This window comes from Girardinichthys multiradiatus, chromosome Y, assembly GCF_021462225.1.
Source record: "Girardinichthys multiradiatus isolate DD_20200921_A chromosome Y, DD_fGirMul_XY1, whole genome shotgun sequence".
In the NCBI taxonomy this organism is placed as follows: domain Eukaryota; kingdom Metazoa; phylum Chordata; class Actinopteri; order Cyprinodontiformes; family Goodeidae; genus Girardinichthys; species Girardinichthys multiradiatus.
In genome coordinates, this window is record NC_061818.1 from 27,229,048 (window position 1) to 27,249,946 (window position 20,899).

The window sequence follows — 20,899 nt, forward strand, 5'->3', positions numbered from 1 at the left end:
TTTTATCGCCAACATCTGATCATCCCTCCTTTCAAAAGTTGGAGACCTTCAGAACCATTTAATTACACCCATTTCTGCTGACCTTATACTATTTTGAATGTATTCTTTTCTTTTTATTGTTGGTTTCCTTTTTCTTCTCTGCCTCTTGTCTCTTCTGTCTTTGGGTGGTTTGGTGTAATCGCTGTCTCTTTGTGAGCATGTCTCACGCCTTGTCTGCATCTTCTCTCCTTGTTACAGCCGAAGACCCCCTGGTGCACCGTCTCACCGGCCCACCATTATTCGTCCTGCAGAGCCTTCCCTGCTAGACTAGACCTGTGGCCAAGCCCACCCTAGAATGCTTTTTTGTTCCTGGATGTGTGTCTGTGGGCCTGGGATGAGGGGTTTGAGAGGAGGTGTTGACTTGGAGCGATGTGTAGATTTCATTGCCAGGCATTGAGAGGTTTATTCAAGCAATGTGAATAAGCTGTTAATACTGTCTATATACATGCACAGGAAGCTAACAAGCCCTTTACTACTTTAATATTACATTTATCTGCCATGTATTATAAACTAAATTCCATCGTTAGCAGTGATGTTTTAAATTCAATTCTTTTTTTCTTTTTTTTCTTTGCACTGGTTCTCAGCCATGTTACACACATAACCGGTACAGGGTGTCTCCCCTCCTCCCCTCACTCGATTTCCAGGCCCAGATACTCTGTATATAGAATACATTCATAACCGGTTGTTAATGTTTCACTGGTTTTCAACATCTCAGCTCATTTCAGACTGAAAACAATAGCTTAATATAATATTTCTGGTGGTGTCGATTATATCTAATTTGTTCTTGCTCTGTTTTATTTGAGTGGCTGTCCTTGTTGATGAGCGTTATAAATGTAGCTTTAAATTAGGTTCTGATTGCAACAGAGTCGACTCATAAACCACACAAGGACGAGTTGAAAGAGATTCATAGTCTGTCTCCCTCCATTTTTTAATTATTATTCTATACTGAAAAGATGTCAACAAGATTGACTGTTCTAATCCAAGCACTTCTAGCCACTGAGCCTTACAAGAAGCCACTCACAACAGGGACGCTGTAGTTGATTACCAGAACACTATGCACACACCCCCAGTAGAGAGAGAGAAAGCCAGACTGAAGTCTGTCTGCGCTTTCAGACGTTGAAGTTTGAATAATCCTTTTAGTCTCAGCTTGATCCCTGTGAGGTTTGCTGCCTCGGAGTCGAATCTAATTCCAAGATGAGCTGATTTAAAAAGAGCAGATTTCTCTTAAAGAGGATTAAACCATATTTTTCAGCTCGTATATTATTTATAACCTGGTTTTTTTTGGTCGCACTTCTAAAGGCTTGATCCAGCTTCCTTCTTACCCAGTTCCTTCGTTTTCATCCAGATTTATGTGAATTCAGCTGCAGGGATTGGTTTCATTGGTTTATCCGCTGAATGTTGCCTGATTTGTTTTTTTAAGGGTTTCTTTTTTTTTTTTTTTACATATATTATAAATTTTATATATATACCTGAAGGTGTTGGGGGGGGGGATGTGGTGAGTTGGTGGTGGGAGTTTTGGTGTACAAGTGCAAGTCCTATCTAGAGAAGCAGCCTAGAACATGGAGAATAATTACACAAACATTAAAAGAAAGATTTAAAGATATCTCAAATTTATTTCAGAATGAGGTTTTTGTTGTCTGTGGGTTTTTTTCTCCTGGCCTTGCTTTCAGTGACAGAGCTTGAAAACCTAAAAGAAAATCAGTGTAAAATCTTCAGAATAATTTCCACGATAGATTTTTTTTAAGTTGTTTAAGTTCCCATATGACTGTCACTCCAGCTTGTCCATGAGAAGACTAAAATCTACATGAAGATGTAGGAATACTGTGTGTATGTATCATCCCTCCTTCCTCTTTCCCTCCCCTCTGAATCTGCAGGAAGGGGTCGGAAACCAGTCCTCAAACATCTTTTCTTTTTGTTTTGCAAACCTTTATGAAGTGCCTCTGTAGCAATTAATGGATTTTTAATAATCATCATGACCTGATTTAGGAAGAAAAGTAAATAAAGAGGTGTGTACAATAAAGGGACCAGTTTTGGTGGTTGGTGTCTTCTTGTGTCCTGTGTGATCGTCTGTCTCCTGTTTGTGTCACTGATAGTTTAGAGAAACTTTATTAGTTTTCTTTCTAGCTTCATAAACTAACAGATATAGTTTGGTTTCCATTTTCAGAAGGTCTGCTTTTGTTTCTATGAGTAGGTTAGTGATTTTTAACTCCATACTTGTGGTGTCACCTAATGTTTGCAACAACATAAATCATATTAGTTCTGTTATTTCAAGGTGTGCTCAAAATAATAGCAAAGCTTACAAATATGTATCCCATAATCAATTTGTCAGTCTATTCCAAATGAAAATTAGATAAAATGTATTACTCTGCAGAAGTGATAGAAGAATAAAAGGCACCTAACCTTGTCTGCATTTCTTTTTACAAACTTAAACATTTATTCTAGAAACTAAACAATTATTCATTGGACCAATGTTTAGTTTTGATCACTGTAGTGCTTGACATTGGTGCTGCATGGAGTCGACCAACTTTTTGCAGGCAGGTGAAGGCGGTACAGCCCAGGATGATTAGTCAGTTTTCCACAGTTCCTCGGAATTTCTTGGATTTGCCTCAGAAATAGCCTGTTTGATGTCACCGCAAGTTTTTGTTCATTGGTTTATGGTCCTTGGATGGGACTGGCCATTCCATATTGTTATTCTTGATGGTCTGGGACCAAGATGCTGCTCACTAATTATTTTGTTTGGGGTCACTGTCTTTATGAAACAACCATACAGAACTGTTCAACTAATTAGATGTATTCAGACTGATCCATGATCGCTCTGGGATGAAGAAAGTAGGCCTGACACAATACGAGTAACGTACCCATACCATGATGCCTGAGCCACCGTGCTTCACTGTGTACTGTGGCTTGAATTTATTATTTCTGGGTTCTCTGACAAACTGTTTAGATGCATGAAGAACCATCTTGCTTTTATCATTCCACAAAATGTTTAATCCCATTTAAATTTATGCCAGCCAATGTGCTTTTTGAAATTTGTAACCTCTTCCGACATGCTTGTTTTTTTTTACCAACGATGAGACTTTGCAGGGTCGTCTTGCCAATATCCTGGCTTCATCTAGGTATCTTCTAATTGTCATAGTGCTCATAGTGAACTGTAGACCTTTAATCACCCTGGGGCAGATCATTAGCTGAGCCTTGGCCCTTTTGGGTGTATGTTGGCTCATTCAAACAGCATTTTTTCTTCCATGTCTTTCTTGTTTAGTTTCTTGTGTCCATTTTAAACATTTGAGGTCATTTTCACTGAGCAGCCTGTCATTTTCTGCACTTCACGGAGGAATGCTTTATAAACAGCATGTGCGTTTCTTGATGTGTCCATAAATAAGAGCCACCTTTTAGAGGTTTTTTTTTTGCAGAAGGAAAGACTTCAGTGTTTAAACTCCACACCGCCGTTATTTTGAGCGCACCTCTTTAATTACTGATTCAGTTACACAGAATGCAGCATGCATGTTCTGTCGGGTTACTATTTCTTTCCTACACCTAGTGAGTATGGTTGCGTTGAAAAAATATTTCTAAAAATGATTAATCTAGTTTCTGTTTCACAGCACAAAGCTGAAGCATATTTGATTTGAGAACTCGTCAGAATGTGAGAGTAGAGGAACGTTTTGTTTATTATTGCTAATTGGTCTGACCATTTTCACAGCAATTGTCGGTATTTTATGTACGTTTCAAACTCTTCAATGAATTTTCCAAATGTTCATGTTTAACCTTTTCCAACAGTCATTCTTAAAAGACTGAAGCGCTACATTTAAATACAATGTCGTCCACCCTTCTGTACATATGACCTGCTAAAGCCGTTCTTTACTGCATCTCGCAAGGTCAACACAATAACAGTGGCTGATTGTTCCTGAACAGGCGCCCCCCGCCGGCTCCCCGAGGAAAACACTGGTGACCCCAAACCAGCAGGCGGTGACCTTGACCCGACATTTTGGCAAAGAGAGACAGAAGAGCTGCACGGTTTAATTCCTATATGTCCAAAACATGAGGCTGCATCACAAGAAGTCTTGTTTTGATTTTGAGCTGCTACTGCAACTTTGTAAGCCATAAACTTTAAGGAAAGTTATTTTTTATGTAGTTTATGTTTGGTGTAGCCCTGGATACTAAATGAAAATTGAATATGTGACGTAACTTAAACTGAAAGTTGGAAATCTGCAGGAAGGGATGTTTATTAAACATTATCAGGCACTGATAAAATAAGGAGGGAAACGAGGCTACTTTAAAAAAAAAATTTTTTTCTAAAGGCATTAATGTCCAATAAAGTCTTATCCAGGAGACAAGACTATTACAGACAATTACAAATTTTTTTATTAAATCCAGAGACGTGAAATGAGATGATGTATTTACATAAGGCAACAATCATCTTTGTGACCATTTAACCTCGTGTTTTATTTAGATGTTTATTAAATTGGTTGATTTGTTTTTTTTTTATGTCAAACTATTAAGTGAGGGTAAAATTTGCATTTATTGCTTGAAGATTTGAAATTACATCAGTAAGACTGTTAATTGTATTTAATAAAATATTTGAGTGATAATTGTGGCTTTCTAGATTCCCTAATGACAATATTCACAAATATTAGTTTGTAAAGTGTTTTACATTTGCATTTTTTGTATTGTATAGTTGATCATCTACAAGCATCTATCATCATTCAATTTTACTACTTAAAGTACTCAAGCATGATTATTATGGCCTAAAGTTAATAGAAACCCAAAATTCAGTTTCTCATTAATACATAGAATATACATATAAAAATGTAATTATAAATATATGTGTGTATTTTTTATGTATATAAAAATATGAGTATATTTTATGGCCTACACAATCATGAGGGAGACCGATGATTTGTGAGATGTCTGTCAGACAGTCACTGACCCCTGCTACAGGTAAGACAACGACCAGAAGAAGTTGCTGCTTGCTGTCTCCAAGCCTATTAAAGTTGAGTGGAAGGAAGAAGTGTGGTTGTAAGGGTCTCGTCTTGTCGTCTTCCGCTTTATCCGGGACCGGGTCGCGGGGGCAGAAGACTCAGCAGACGCCAAGACGTCCCTCTCCCCAGACATCTCTTCCAGCTCCTCCAGGGGGAGCCCAAGGCGTTCCCAGGCCAGCCGAGAGACATAGTCCCTCCAGCGTGTCCTGGGCCTCCTCCCGGTGGGACGTGCCTAAAACACCTCCCGAGGAAGGCGTCCAGGAGGCATCCGGTATAGATACCCGAGCCACCTCATCTGGCTCCTCTCAATGTGGAGGAGCAGCGGCTCTACTCCGAGCCCCTCCTGGATGGCCGAGCTCCTCGCCCTATCTCTAAGGGAGTGCACGGCCACCCTACGGAGGAAGCTCATTTCAGCCGCTTGTATCCGGGATCTTGTTCTTTTGGTCATGACCCAAAGTTCATGGCCATAGGTGAGGGTAGGAACGTAGACCGACCAGTAAATTGAGAGCTTTGCTTTTTGGCTCAGCTCTCTCTTCACCACAATGGACCGGCACAGCGCCCCCATTACTGCGGCAGCTGCACCGATCCGTCTGTCAATCTCCCGCTCCATTCTTCCCTCACTCGTGAACAAGACCCAGAGATACTTAAACTCCTCCACTTGAGGCAGGAACTCCCCTCCAACCTGAAGAGGACAAGCCACCTTTCAGCCAAGAACCATGGCCTCGGACTTGGAGGAGCTGATCTTCATCTTAGCCGCTTCACACTCGGCTCCGAACCGCCCCAGTGCATGCTGTAGGCCTTGGCTAGAGGGGGCCAGCAGGACCATGTCATCTGAAATAGAAGAGACGAAATCCACTGGTCCCCAAACCAGACCCCCTCTGGCCCTTGGCTGCTCCTAGAAATCCTGTCCATAAAAGTTATGAACAGGACCGGTGACAAACGACAGCCCTGCCGGAGTCCAACATGCACCAGGAACAGGTCCGACTTAGTGCCGGCAATGCGGACCAAACTCCTGCTCCGCTCGTACAGGGACCGGATGGCCCCTAATAAAGGGCCACCGATTCCATACTCCTGGAGCAACCCCCACAGGGCATCACGAGGGACACAGACGAATGCTTTCTCCAGGTCCACAAAACACATGTGGACCGGTTGGGCAAACTCCCATGAACCCTCGAGTACCCTGTAGAGGGTATAGAGCTGGTCCAGTGTCCCACGGCCGGGACGAAAACCACACTGCTCCTCCTGAAGCCGAGGTTCGACTATCGGCCGGACTCTCCTCTCCAATACTCTGGCGTAGGCCTTACCACGGAGGCTGAGGAGTTGATCCCCCTGTAGTTGGAACACACCCTCTGGTCACCCTTCTTATGAAGACGGACCACCACCCCAGTCTGCCAATCCAAAGGCACTGTCCCCGTCCGCCACGCAATGTTGAAGAGTCATGTCAACCATGACAGCCCAACAACATCCAGAGATTTGAGGTACTCAGGGCGGATCTCATCCAACCCCTAAAGCCTTGCCACCGCGGAGCTTTTTAACCACCTCGGTGACTTCAGCCTGGGTGATGAAAGAGTCCAACCCCGAGTCCCCAGCCTCTGTTTCCACCAGGGAATGCGTGATGGCAGGATTGAGGAGATCCTTGAAGTACTCCTTCCGCCGCCTGATAATGTCCTCAGTCGAGGTCAGCAGCCTCCCACCCCCACTGTAAACAGTGTTGGCGAAGCACTGCTTCCCCCTCCTGAGGCGCCGGACGGTTTGCCAGAATCGCTTCGGGGCCAACCGGTAGTCCTTCTCCATGGCCTCACCGAACTCCTCCCAGGCCCGAGTTTTTGCCTCTGCCACCGCCCGGGCCGCGGCACGCTTGGCCCCATGGTACCCGTCAGCCGCCTCAGGAGTCCCACAAGCCAACCACAGCCGATAGGACTCCTTCTTCAGCTTGACAGCATCCCTTACTGCCGGTGTCCACCACCGGACCGGATTCGGGGATTGCCGCCGCGACAAGCACCGCAGACCTTATGGCCGCAGCTACGGGCAGCAGCATCGATTGTAAGGGTGGTTAAAGAAAATCAAGAATCTGTTGGAGAGTCACCAGGCACTTGACCATGGTCTGAGCTTCAAGTATCACCACACAGTGAGGTATTCAGTACATGGGCTACAACTTTCTCCGTTTTTGGTGTTAAGCCACGCCTGAACCAGAGATTATGTCAGAGGCGTCTACCTAAGGAGAAAAACAACTGGACTGTTGCTTGGTGATTCAAAATCTTTTCAGCTGCAAGACATTTTCTCATTTCACTTTGCAATAAGGTCCCAGAGTCTGGCAGAAGAGTGGAGAGGCACATAATCCAAGCTCCCTGAGGTCCAGTTTGATGTTTCCACAGTCATTGATTTAGGAAGTCATGTCATCTGCTGGTGTTGGTCCACTAACTTTTCTCAAGTCTAAAACCAGCACAGCATTGAGTAAATATTAGAGCACTTCATTCTTTCCTCAGCTTCAAACTTCATGAAGATACTGATTTTATTTTTCAGCAGGACTCGGCACCTGCATACCCTGCACACTACCGAAAGTATCTTACCTGTTTTCATAATGATTGTGTCACTGCCCTGACCTGAAACCCCACAGAGAATGCAGAGAGTATTGTCAAGAGGAAGATGGGACACAGGAGCTAACAAGACGACCTGATGGCCACTAATAAAACAACCTGAACTTATTTAATATCTCAGTAGAGTTACAGGCTGATGACCTCCATGCCATGCTGCAGTAATTCATGGGACAGGAGCCTAAACTAAGCGCTGAGTGCAGAAACTAAGTACATTGACATACTTTTGAGTCGGCTTGCCATCTCTGCATTTTAAAAATGCATTTTTATTCGTCTTATGTAACACAATTCATTACCTGTAAACCATATCATTGAAAATAACGGAAACACGTGCTTGAAATATATTGCTGTGTGTAATCAACGTACCTAACATTTGAGTTTTCTTTAGGAATTTAATTTCCTAAATTAGCATCATCTGTAAATTATGCATCTTTAGATTATCATGTTGCAATAAAATATCAAAACAAACTTTACAAAAGAGGAAGGTAAAAGTTCTTGTCAACTTGTCATGTTATCCTGTGAGGGATAAAAGCAATGAAGTGGTTCTGTCATCATGTGCAGACCCGCTTGGTGTCATCAAAGAGACGCCTCAGGGTGTAAATCTGAGTGATGGCTACACTGATCACCACAATCAGGTTTAAGCAGGACCAGAAGGACACTCGCCACAGGTTATCCTCTAGCAGGTAACGGTCCCTGGCCTCAAAGGCCCGCAGCATAGTCTGGACCTGACGGCTCTTCTCCAGGTGCCGGTACACAGTGTCCATTCTCCCCTGGAACAGAAAGAGGAAAAGTCATCGGTGGCATTAGTTGGCACCAGGGAGACACCAATGTGAAAGACAATATAAGGAGTTTCTTATTCTCACTCTGATTTCTTCAAGTCTGTAGTCCACCCCGCTCTCAGACACGATGATGTCTGCCAACTCTTCTTGGCCTCCAGCTGTGTTTCTCGGGCTGTTAATTATAACTTTGAAAAACACTGTCTTCTCTGACAGTTTACTGAAACTGTTGTCAAAGCATAGCCTGTAATCTCCAAAGTCTGTGGGATCCACCCTGAAAGAAAAGACACATTACATTATGTAGCAACAATTATACGGATGACAAAGCTGTTATTGGTAACATCAAAGTTTAGTAGCTCTACTGATATGTCTTTATATCAAGCTGATGTGCACACAGTATCACCTCCCATGCACTCAGGTCTACTTGTCTATAGACAGAAGCATGTTCATAACTATGTGGTAGTAACCTGGTAAAGATCCTTAAAATGTAAAAACTGTTGCAAGGTTTTAGCTTCAGATCAACAGGAAAACATTTAGAACACCCACATGTGGATGCCGTCAGATGTCCTGAACTCAGAGACCACCCGGTATCCGGTGGGTGAGATTAAGGCAAACCCAACATCCAGACCAGATCCTGCAATCACCTTAAAAAAAAGTTAGAAATTAAAAAGAAACTTCTTACATATCCAGTGTGATGCTCACATTTTAACCCAAACAACTGCTTAAGCTTGTATCAAGCTACCCTGGGAACTGCTATCTGAAATTCAAATGAAAGACCAGATAACAAACCAAAAAAAAAAAAAACAAGCAGCAGAGGCTTTTCAGTTTAAATGTTAAACACATCAGGCTTCTGTCTGACAAAAACTGTCACATTTCAGTTGCATGAGATTGAACAGTTTCTCATGATGAAGCAGCACTTTGAAGGACAATGAGAATGGCCAACTAATCCTTCTGCTGAGTATATGAACAGAAACCACAGACGCACCAGAGGGTGAAACATCCGTGTGCTGACGTTGGTGTGATGGTAATAGGGGAAGTAATGCAAATGTCATGATCATAAAGTCACTGCACACTTTTCAAGCACAACAATTAGGACTGATGTGTCTTGTCATTTAAGGCATTAATCATCCAGTGTTTAAGACCAACAAATAAAAACTATTTAGGGTTTAACGTTTGTGTCTTAAATTGCTTTAAATGATGATGCACAAACTTTTAAAATATTACCCTTTTACTGTACAAATGTCAGAGCATTATTTGAAAGGCTAAAGATAATATAGGTTGTCCTGATTTTAGGATGTGAGGAATACCTCCTTTCTAGATCAATTAATTAGCCTCGTTGTCAATGCAGGATTTGCCTGGCCTGCTACTGACCCGCTGAAAGGGTTGCCAGAGGTCACAATGTTTTGGTAAACCATGTATAATAGCAGGCAATGTACCTTAACAATAGGAAATGTGTTTTTTGTCCTGCCTCATTATCATGCATTTGTCTTTAACAGTTTCAGTGGCTTTCTTATCTACCTGATAACAAGTCCAAAGTCCAAACAGTCCTGTCGATCTCTTGCAAACCTTTGAAACAGCCAACACGAAGCTGCCCCAAACAAAACAGGAAAATGCCAGCAAAGACACACCAAAGTTCTTCTTCATATTTTTTTTACCTGGTATTCTATTTCCATTGTGTCACTTGTCCAGGTTGTTTGGTAAAAACACTCTGTGCCACCTGCAGGTAACATAAATGTAAACTCCATGATCTGGTTTGGCCCCAAATCTAAAGCAAGCCCCACAGTCAGAGTGAGACATCCCATCAGAAGGAGCTGTGCAGATGCAGTCATCATTAATTGGTCCAGTAAACAAAGTGGTTCCTCTTTCATAAATCCTGGGTAGTTTCTCCTGTGTAATTCATGCACAATAAGCCAAACTCTCTGAACGTGTGTATCTGCTTCCTGTCATAGTCCGGTGGTTCAACAATAGTCCTGTCAGAGCTCGTCTCCTAAGTCAAAGCTGAGTCAGTGGAGTCACTATCTGTGGATCAGAAGTGCTCTGCGGTGTGGACTTCACACTCACACAACGTGAGCAACTGCAGTGCAATAAAAGCCATGAAAACAGCATGTTTTAGTTTTTCCTCTATTGGTCATTGTATATGTTAGTGTTTCCTTTTGCAGCACAGCTGAAAAACAGTGGGGGATGGGTGCAATGAACCACAAGTTGCAGGAGAGGTTCAATATACCATGAACTGGCTAAATGAGTTCAGAGGGTTAGGATGCAAAGAGGTCACTGTGAGTTGAAAAGATTAAACTCAGTTTTTATTTTGAGCTGTGATGACACATTCATAGAGTCATCAAACACTGATCCCTGTCTGAATGGTGTTTATGAAGAAATATCAGAAAAACAAATGATTCTTTTTTGGAGTTGACTTTCACTTTTTAGTAAATAGAGGCCTCTTCAGAAAAGCATTGTAAGGGCTAGCACACCTAAAGTAAAAAATCACAACAGAATTTTATCAGTTCTATTCAGTTATATTGCTTTGGCTAAACTTGAAATTTAGATCCTGTAAAAAAAAAAAAAAAAAAAAAAAACTTTAAAAAGTATTTTTAAAACAATCTAATAATTTGTAAATTCGAGTTTCAAGTACCTACCAAACAAATTTGCTGGTAGAACATGATTTCCCCCCCCAAAATATCCATCAATTCAAAATACTGTAACTCTCCTAACGTTTGACCTAAATATGTGTCCCTGGCAACGTTTAATGGCAGGGCATATGGATGCATAAGTGTGTGTGTATAAAATTAGATTTGGTTTGATTTTAATGAATAATAATAATAATAATAACAATAATAATAATGCAACAACAAAGGAGAAGTGACAGTGAAATGACCTGTATTTGTCATTTCCCAAAACTAACCCATATTACAGCTATCATACACTTTGACCCTAGGAGACGCTGTATGTTCTGTGCATCTCAAATATTCGGGCCCAATCGTTTTTTTCATTACAAAACACATATAGATGAACAAGAACATATAAAAATATGTTTATGTCCAAAAATTTGATGAATTTGGACAAAGATAAGTGAAACTAAAACCAGATATTTACATACACTGAATAAAAAAACCAGTGTGACCTTAAATCTGGATTATCAAAATAATTTATTTGTGCTAAAAACCAGAATAATGAGAAAGAATTGTATCTAGCTTTCTTTAATTTGAGATGTTACGTATATTTTATTAGTATTAAACTATATGACCTGTCTTCTGTTACGTTAGTTATGTTTGCTAAATAGTCAGGTTTAGGTCAAATACTTAAATTTTAGTTTAATCAAACCACATAACATGCCATCAAAACATAAAGCCATTGTCACTGAGTATATTTGGAAACTGTAATCTGTCTTTTTATGTTGCTTTTGGAGTAATGACGTCCTATATGGGCGACCTTTCAGCTCCTGTTGGCACAGGACTCTTGATATCTCAGCAGATTTGTCTGTTTTTGTCCATAAAGTCACACAAGGTAGTGACCAGTTGCAAAGCCCTGACATTATCATTTGGTCCTTCCAAAACTGTCCAAAGGTTTAGTATTCCTAATTCATATAAACGTCTTAATTTGAAAAAAAGTAACGAAAATTGTCGCTCATTATTCTTGCTTTTAGCAAACAGGAAGCCCACCTGATCTAAAAGGGGAAAAGTTTGGCCTTTTTTATTGTCAGACAATGAGAAAAGAACTAAACATGACATGTTTTTTATACAATGTTTATACATATCTAGTTTCAGCTGTTTTTCAATTATTTAGAAAATACCCCTACCTTTTATGGAGCTGTGACATCATAAGGTATAAGTGTAATTTGAGATGACGATGTCAGAAAATGAGAAAATTGTCACGTTTTGTGATGTGAAGTGATTTTATGTTTTTCACTATATTAAATATAAAAAGAGAAATCAAGCTAAATAAAAGGTTTTGTTTATTCAGTTTTATTCACCAAACCCTTCACCAAAGAACAATTTTTAATTTTAAAACAAAAATCCCATAAAAGCATATTTTTTGGTTGTGCATTACTGATTTCTTCACTGATGAGATTACCAAAACACACATGAACAGCTCATAATACCACACAGCATATTCATTTTCAAATACAACTTCAGCTGATCAGGAAACAATACTTAAAAATTAGGAAAATATAAAAGACAAATATAAGAACAAAAAATAATAACATATAAACTGTATAGCAAAATTAGGAAAAGTAAAACTTTATTAATGTACACCAATCAGTCTCAATTATAGTAAGATACCAAGCTCAGTTATGGTTGAGGTGCAAACACACCCTCCATTTCTGCTACCTGTATGACCCCTTCTCTTTTCCAATGGTTATAATCAGTCTGACAGAGAGAGGTACCCCCAATCATTGTGGTTTTTAGTATAACAATGACCATCAGTCATTCTAGATGCTTACCCTGTACATTGAGATTCATCAACAGGATCATTTCCTTGAAAATGATACTGGAGAAGGGAGGTTTTCTGTGTTATTGTTTAAGTAGACCACACACCCTGCACATAAACTGTTTAGAGTTTTACCTTCAGGCCGCCGCTACAGAGCACTGTTCACTAAAACCAGCCGCCACAGAGACAGTTTCTTCCACCAGGCTATTTCTCTGTTGAACATTCAATAGAGTACAAAACAACACCATACAGATGTTGCAAATGCACCATTTTATTATATATGTGTATATTGTACATTGTAAATTGTAAATATGTATATTCTGTAATACAAAAACAAAACAAAAGAGCAAAGTATACCGGAGTCAAATTCCTTCTTTGTATGTACGAACTTGGCAATAAAGCTGATTCTGATTTATTTCTAAGTTTAGTTTTAATTAAAATCAAATAGTTTTCAGTATATACAGAAAAGCACATGGTTTTGATTGGTTATGCCGCAAATAGACAGTACAGAAGAGAGGAAGTGTGAATAAAAATGTTTCAACAGTGCTCTCACAGTAAAGTGGGAGGTTGTGAAACATGGTTAAAATGCACATTGATCTGCCCCTCACTTATATGGTCTTCTACCTTCAGTCTTTACAATCCATACTAAGAAAGAACCTATCAATACTTTCATTTTGACGAGCAGTGACAGTAGATCTTTGTGAGCCTTCACAGGTGCTGTGGTGATACATTTCAAGATTTGCGTTACTGTCTTTTTTTGACTACTAGTGAGGCATCTAAAATTGGACCAACCAGAAATTAGCCCACCCATTTTGCAACCTTACTGCACCTCGCTGCCTCTCAAGTGTCTTTTGCTCTCAACAGCCCCTCTGAAACGGCAACTTTGACCACTAGAGGATCAATCCACACTGAAATGTTTTTCAAGATTCTCTAGATGGACAAACTTGATCAGTTTATTATTTTACTTAGAGCCTCTACACGTGGCCCGTTCTGGGGTGGCCGGACTCTGGCACTCGGTGGTTTGGTCTGGCCTCCCCGGCGGCCCCGCGCCGTTCTGGACCTTTTGTGGGGGTGCCTTGAGACATTATGTTGCTATAGGCTTAGGCTGCTGGAGGACATAATGACCACTTTCACCCTCTTTGCTACATTCTCACACTACTCTCCAATTCTGCATTATTTGTTGTTATTTCAGCTTTTAACTTTGTTCTCTCTTTTCTCCTCCTAGAATCTACACCTGGCCTGACTCTGTGTCTACCTGTGACACCTTTCTGGAGCGGGGCATCGTCCAAGCTTCTGCTGTTAACAACTTAATGCTCACCCTCTATCGATGACCCACATGGCCCTGTCTTCCAGTGTTTAACCCTTTCTCTCTCCTAGACATGGCAATTGACTGAGCTTTTACTGTAACTAATTATATGTGCTCTCTTTCAGACTCTAACCTTGAAAACTGGCTCAAAGTTTATCTGTTCTTTCTTTCTAGGTGAAACAACTAAAGGAGCTACATCCACTAACATTTACTTTTCCTTCCCATAGAAAGTACTACTGGATCAATGCTTCTGTTTTCCTTTTGTGTCTCTGCTCTGTTCTCTCAAACCCCCAGTCGGTTGTGGCAGATGGCCACACTGAGCCTGGTTCTGCTGGAGGTTTCTTCCTGTTAAAAGGGAGATTTTCCTCTCCACTGTTGCTACATGCATGCCCAGTATGGGTTTCCTTAGATAGAAAAACCTTTTATCCAATTTGAATAAATAACTGAATCTGACTGCACTGTTCAATGATTAGGATTAATTGGAATGTATGAACCTGACTGTTGTGAAGTGCCTTGAGACAACATGTGTTGTGAATTGGCGCTATATAAATAAACTGAATTGAATTGAATTAAAATGAACTTAAATGAACTAGCAAAGAGATTTCTGTATATATCTCATTGTAATCATTTATTGTAAATCATTATTAATGTCTGCTTAAAGGGTTATGAAAATCCACTTGAGTTAATTCTTTAATTACTGTTTAAATGTGTTATTTATATCAGCCCAATATACAGCAGGTAAAACAAAATTTTTTTAACAATCTTCAACATGTTTTTTCTTCTGCAATGGAGTCTTGTGATGTTAGTTGAGTGCAGTTGAATGCATTATTTTTTGTTTTCAGAGAGGAAAAAAAGTTGATTTGTTTGTATTGTTTTACCAACTGTTATTTCCAAGTATCTACTGATTTTAAATAAAAGTAAAGATCCAAGCTGACAAACATAAGACTAACAAAGAGCAATAACCTTAATCTAACATAAAATAAAGGGCCAATGTCTCAAATAATAAATAATAATATTCAGTGATCCTATTATTTAACTGACTAAGCTCATCTGATTATTCAGTGTGTATTACACTTTCAAAAACCTTAAAAGAAAATTCTTATTTTATTTATTTAGATTTAATTTAGCTTTAACAGAAAGGAGTAAGATTAGGATATTAGGGGGTCAGTTTAGTCTTCCGAGTTTTTGGAAGACTTGAATCAACCCCTTACCCTAATCTTAAAAACTAGGAAGACTGAATCGTATCTCATGTCTGACTTAAATCTCAGATCCTGCATGTAAGGCTCTCCAGCAGGTAACCAGTCCATTTGCCCTCTCCATCTCTGTCTCTTAGGTGAACAGGAACTTCTGCACACAGATTTTTTTAATCTGGCTTTGGGGTCATGTCACAGATATTCAGTGCTGTTTCTCTCAGAACTGGTTTCAGACAGGTGTCGGTCAATTAGGTCACACTGAGGCAGGTGTGAGTGGGACTAGTCACAAGGGTGACTTGTCTCATAGTCTCATAGTGGAAGAGAAAGTGACAAAAGACTTTTTAGCACTTGCAAACTTTTCTCCAATGCTCCTTGGTTGGTTAGAGGGTGAAGTTTTAGTTTGACATGTCAATGAAGTTGGTGCTTACAACAGTCTATCACACTTCTGGATCTTGGTACCAGGGAGCTAAAAACCAGTTGGAACAGAGGAAATGTTGGCATTAGTCTCATGTTAAGCTTTAAGAGATAGAATCTGACCTTAATTTTTTATTGATCTTTATTTGGCACTAGCGACCTTTATTGACCGTTACTAGACAGGAAATGGGCATAGAGAGAAGGGGGGGGAAGACATGCAGCGAAATGTCTTAAGGCTGGGAATCGAATCCAGGACAGCTGATCCAAGGACTATTGCCTCTGTATATGGGGTGCCCACCACACAATGCCCCAGAATCTGACCTGTTCTTTAACAGGAAACTGAGATATTTTCTAGAAAGGAGCATGAAACCCCCCAAAGTTCCTGAGATTTCCAGGTATGACATGTTAAAATCAGTTTAATGATAACTATTATATGCCTATTCAACCATATCTTACATAAAATGCCCCAAGCACTGAATAACACAGATTCACATTGCTAAACAAAACATTCACATTAAAAGTGAAACAAAATAATTATTTTAAATTAAAACTACAGCTAATCTCCAATAGGTTCAGTATAGAAACAAGCTCAGCATCCTCCTCTCCTGCTCACAGCCAAACAGACATCCCACCGTTCTTTGACCCACAGCTTTCCTGTTACACCTCAAATGTTTTATCTTTTACCTCAGCCATAGACCCTTCTGCTTCTACAAGTCCTTCTCAAAATATTAGCATATTGTGATAAAGTTCATTATTTTCCATAATGTAATGATGAAAATTTAACATTCATATATTTTAGATTCATTGCACACTAACTGAAATATTTCAGGTCTTTTATTGTCTTAATACGGATGATTTTGGCATACAGCTCATGAAAACCCAAAATTCCTATCTCACAAAATTAGCATATCATTAAAAGGGTCTCTAAACGAGCTATGAACCTAATCATCTGAATCATCGAGTTAACTCTAAACACCTGCAAAAGATTCCTGAGGCCTTTAAAACTCCCAGCCTGGTTCATCACTCAAAAGCCCAATCATGGGTAAGACTGCCGACCTGACTGCTGTCCAGAAGGCCACTATTGACACCCTCAAGCAAGAGGGTAAGACACAGAAAGACATTTCTGAACGAATAGGCTGTTTCCAGAGTGCTGTATCAAGGCACCTCAGTGGGAAGTCTGTGGGAAAGAAAAAGTGTGGCAGAAAACGTTGCACAACGAGAACCTGTACATGTTTGTCTTCAACCAAATCAAAAGATGCTGATGCTCCCTTTGCCTCCACTTTCCACCTGTGTGTCTTAAGAAATCAGGTGAAGAGACAACTGGAGAGACTGAATCGGAATAAAGCTGCAGGTCCAGATCGTGTCAGCCATAGTGCCCTGTAGTCCTGCAGAACATTTCTGTGGGATTCTGCTGCACCACTTCAACCTTGGCCTTAAGCTAAGGTCGTTCGGTGTTTGCAGAATGATGCTGCATATCTTCTATAAGTCTGTTGTGGAGAGTGTGATCTCTTCTGCCATCATCTGCTGGGGTAGCAGCACCAGAGCCAGGGACTTAAAAAAGCCCAGTGAGCTAATAAAGAAGGCTGGTTCTGTTCTGGGGACTCCTCTGGAGATCACTGTGGAAAGAGAAAATCTTCATAAAATGAAAAACATTATGGAGAACCCTGAGCATCCTCTTCATGAGACTGTTGCACAACAACAGCGTGTCTTCAGTCAGAGGCTTCTTCAGATCTGCTGTAAGACGGAGCGCTACAGGAGATCCTTCCTGCTCACAGCCATCAGCATCTACAACGGCTCTTTGAAGAAACCTTCATAATGAGCTACAACAACATTTAATTTCCCTTTGGGATTAATAAAGCATTTTTTAATTTGAACTGAATCAATTCAAACATCTAGTATTTTCAACAACAAAAGTATAATAATTTCAAATGAATTTTACAGTCTTTTCAAACCTCAGCTGGAAATTTATCAAACCTCAAGGTCTTCGGCTCCTATAAACTGTAAAGATATAACTGCTCGGGGTAAAACTGGAATACAAAGGATGCTAAGTTTAACATCACCTGAGGAAAGAAGAAACACAAAGTAAGTTGTCAGCCCTAGACCAGCTGCCGATGGCGGAGGGGTCGCGCTACTCTGGACACAGCTCTGCCCTCCAGCGCAATAGCCTGTAATTCAGTATTTTAATTACAGGCAAAGCAGGATGTAGTCTTTGCCTCACTGGGTCCGTCCGAACCCCAAACATCAAGCATCTGCTCAGAACAACTTCAAACTCAGCCTTCTGCATGCGCAATTACACACTCAGAAGCGCCCAGCGGAAATGAACAGATAGGAGAAATGACTTCGTCAGGCCAGAGGCTGCGATGACAAACCTGCTGCTGACTGTAACAGTCTATGAATGCAGGTGCACAATGGAAGAGAAAGACAAAATCAGCAACTGGATAATTTACAATGATGCAGCGCAAAAGCCCCTGCATGTTTCATGCAACACAACTTTTGTTCACGTTTCCTCTTGTTCTGGGTGCAGTAGCAGCAAGCCAGTAACACTCGTAAATACCTCATTTAAATAGGGCGGTCTGCACCTCTTTGCCCCTGTTGTCCATCCATCCATCCATCCATCCATCCATCCATCCATCCCCTATTCTTCCACACTGGGTCACGGGGGAGCTGGTGCCTATCTCCAGCGGTCAACGGGCAAGAGGCGGGGTACAACCTGGACAGGTCCAGTCCATTGCAGGGCCCTGTGCAACATGCCCACTTATTGCAAGAGCATTGTTTTTTTGTACAAGCAATTTGTTGTCCCCTATTTAGCATCTTCGAAGATCAACTCTTAAATGTCTTATCTTTAGGGTGTTATGACCTGTCTAGGGGTGGCCAGACCATAACATGAAAAATTAAATCCTTGTCAGACCTCAAGCAGCCACAACACAGTTAGTGCCGTTTTACAGAGACTTAAATGTTTTAACACTGAAGCAAGAGCGGAATGACTTCAGGGTGAACCATAGCCCAAAACAACAAACAAAAGAAAACTATCTGATATCTTAAATGAACTAACCTTTTTAATAAACTAAATGACAATAACTTACCTCCCTAACTAATGTATTCGCATCAACTGGACATCTCAGACAAAGGTGTGGCTGGTTGGGATGAGCAGAGAAATGAATGACGAGCAGCCCAAAGCAATGTCATCTTATGCGCCATCTCCGTCTAGGTAACCAGTCCGTGTTCATCCTTCTTCTGGATCCTGCAATCATAGAGAGGCACCTGCACACGTTTTTAGAAAAACAGGAAAAAGAAACACCTTGCGACCGCAGTCGTACCAAGGGGTTTGTCCACTACACAGCGGAAAGCAACAAAAAATTATGGGAATAAGGTCAAATCTTAAACCACAACCAGAAATTCTTATTGAACACACTTAAGCAGACAACACTGTATGAAAGACACTCATGACACTGTAATCAATAAAGCAATATGGGTTATACTGTCTCAGGGGAGAACTCACTGCTACATTCAGAAATGTCAATTTTTATGTCAAATGTCAAATTTTACTAAGCAAAGTGGGAGACATTTTAGCACTGAGACTTCTGGAGAATCTGGACATGATCTGAACTGAAAGATACAAACAATTTAGTTCTCAAAGAGTTCATTTCTATTTTCAATACATATATTTTTCCTATATTTGTAATATGTAAGATTCTTACTGCATAAGAGTTAGTTACCTGATCTTACAGACATATCCTGCCCTTTTTTGAATCCTGATTCCAGTTCTCAGATTTGACCTTAGTATGATTTTGTTTTCATCTCACTCCTGATTAGCTGCATACATTTCAGTCAGATCTGACTCTAACATAATTTCCTCTTTGTGGTTATCCTCATTTTGCTTAACAGTATCCTCACCCAGCTGTGGTTGACTGAAAAGCAGATCATTCAATCAGAATTCAGTTGAGTTTTATTCATAAACTTCAATTTACAGCACGTAAATGTTGGCAATGATTTTTACAGAGAAAGTCTAATTTAAGTCCCGCTTTCTGCAAATTAATTTATGATAATCCAATTGAATACTGTGTGTTTTTCAACTTAAAACTAACTCAAAGCAAGGTGAAACCAACGTCATCTCCAAATATACTAAACAGCATATTTGCAGTCTGTCAATGACGTCAGTTTCACAGTTTGTTCGGAGGAAATGGAAATCACGTGTACGTACAAAGATGCCACCACAAGCAAGATGCATTGAATGGGCTTGACTGGGTTTATTTCAACTTATATTTGTCCCCTATTTAAAATGTATGACACATCATGACAACTGAGTCAAAACAGGTGCTCTGTCTGCTTGTCTATGTCATTTACAGAGCCTTGACAAATGTTCTACATCTATGTCACATTTTATCACATTACAACCACAAACTTCTACGTATTGTCTGGGGATTTCTTGTGACAAACCAACACAGAGTAGCACATAGATGTGCAGTGGAAAGGAAATGATACATGCCTTCTTTTTTTTTTTACAAACAAACAAGTAAATAGAGTGTACCTATGCGTATTTAGTCTGAGTACAAATAAAACTGTTGAGTGGAGGCCTCAGAGATTTGTTTGAGAACATTAGTGAGCAAGCAGCATCATGAAGAACAAATTTGTGAAGTAGTTTACAACAGGGTCAGATTATAAAACATTATCCGAAGCTCTGTAAATATGTATGGCACAACTGAAAGACAGCCGTAAGACCTTCCACCTAAACTGACAGGTCAGACAAGAAGGAAGCAGATATTGGAAGAAAGCCAGACAAAATCCTGTTTGCCACATGCTTATAGGAGAAACAGCAAACACATAGAGAAAAGAGCTCTGCTGTGATCAGACCAAAATGTTAATTTTTGGCCCACATGCGAAATCCTCTGTATGCTCTTTTTAAACCAACGCTGCACATTATCTTGAGTCCACCATCTCAATTGGGATGGTGGACTCAAGATCATTAGTTATAGTTACACTGAGTGTGTGTGTTTGTGTGTGTGGATTGAGTAGTTCTGATATGCTGTATGAAAAAAAAAGTCCAACCAAAGACTGGGTTTGCAAATTACCCTGTGGCTAGCAAACTTTGTACATAACAACGGTTGCAATGTTTTATCACTTAACATTGTCTTGCGTGCTGTCCTTGATTAAATAAACATAACTACTACTACTATAG

General features: G+C 40.3%; 3 protein-coding genes across 8 annotated transcripts in view; 2 read left to right on the forward strand and 1 right to left on the reverse strand.

Moving 5' to 3' along the window:
- LOC124864973 (dynamin-2-like) overlaps positions 1-1,473 on the forward strand; it is a 30,685-nt gene extending 29,212 nt beyond the window's left edge. For 4 of the 5 annotated variants that reach the window (XM_047359931.1, XM_047359933.1, XM_047359934.1 and 1 more), the window contains one exon: positions 238-1,472. In XM_047359931.1, the coding sequence (XP_047215887.1) occupies positions 238-310 (73 nt within the window). In that variant the 3' untranslated portion in view covers positions 311-1,472. Of the gene's footprint in view, positions 1-237 lie in introns of all 5 variants that reach the window. The other variant, XM_047359932.1, reaches the window with a different exon arrangement.
- LOC124864970 overlaps positions 1-20,899 on the forward strand; it is a 458,718-nt gene that overhangs the window by 110,056 nt on the left and 327,763 nt on the right. The window lies entirely within an intron of this gene.
- Positions 7,846-10,405, reverse strand: LOC124864977 (transmembrane emp24 domain-containing protein 1-like). Its single transcript, XM_047359940.1, has 4 exons — positions 10,041-10,405; positions 8,932-9,029; positions 8,473-8,659; positions 7,846-8,379 (listed from the first exon to the last, which is right to left on the reverse strand). Exons 1-4 carry the CDS (start codon positions 10,251-10,253, stop codon positions 8,161-8,163), a joined length of 717 nt encoding a protein of 238 aa, XP_047215896.1. The 5' UTR covers positions 10,254-10,405; the 3' UTR covers positions 7,846-8,160.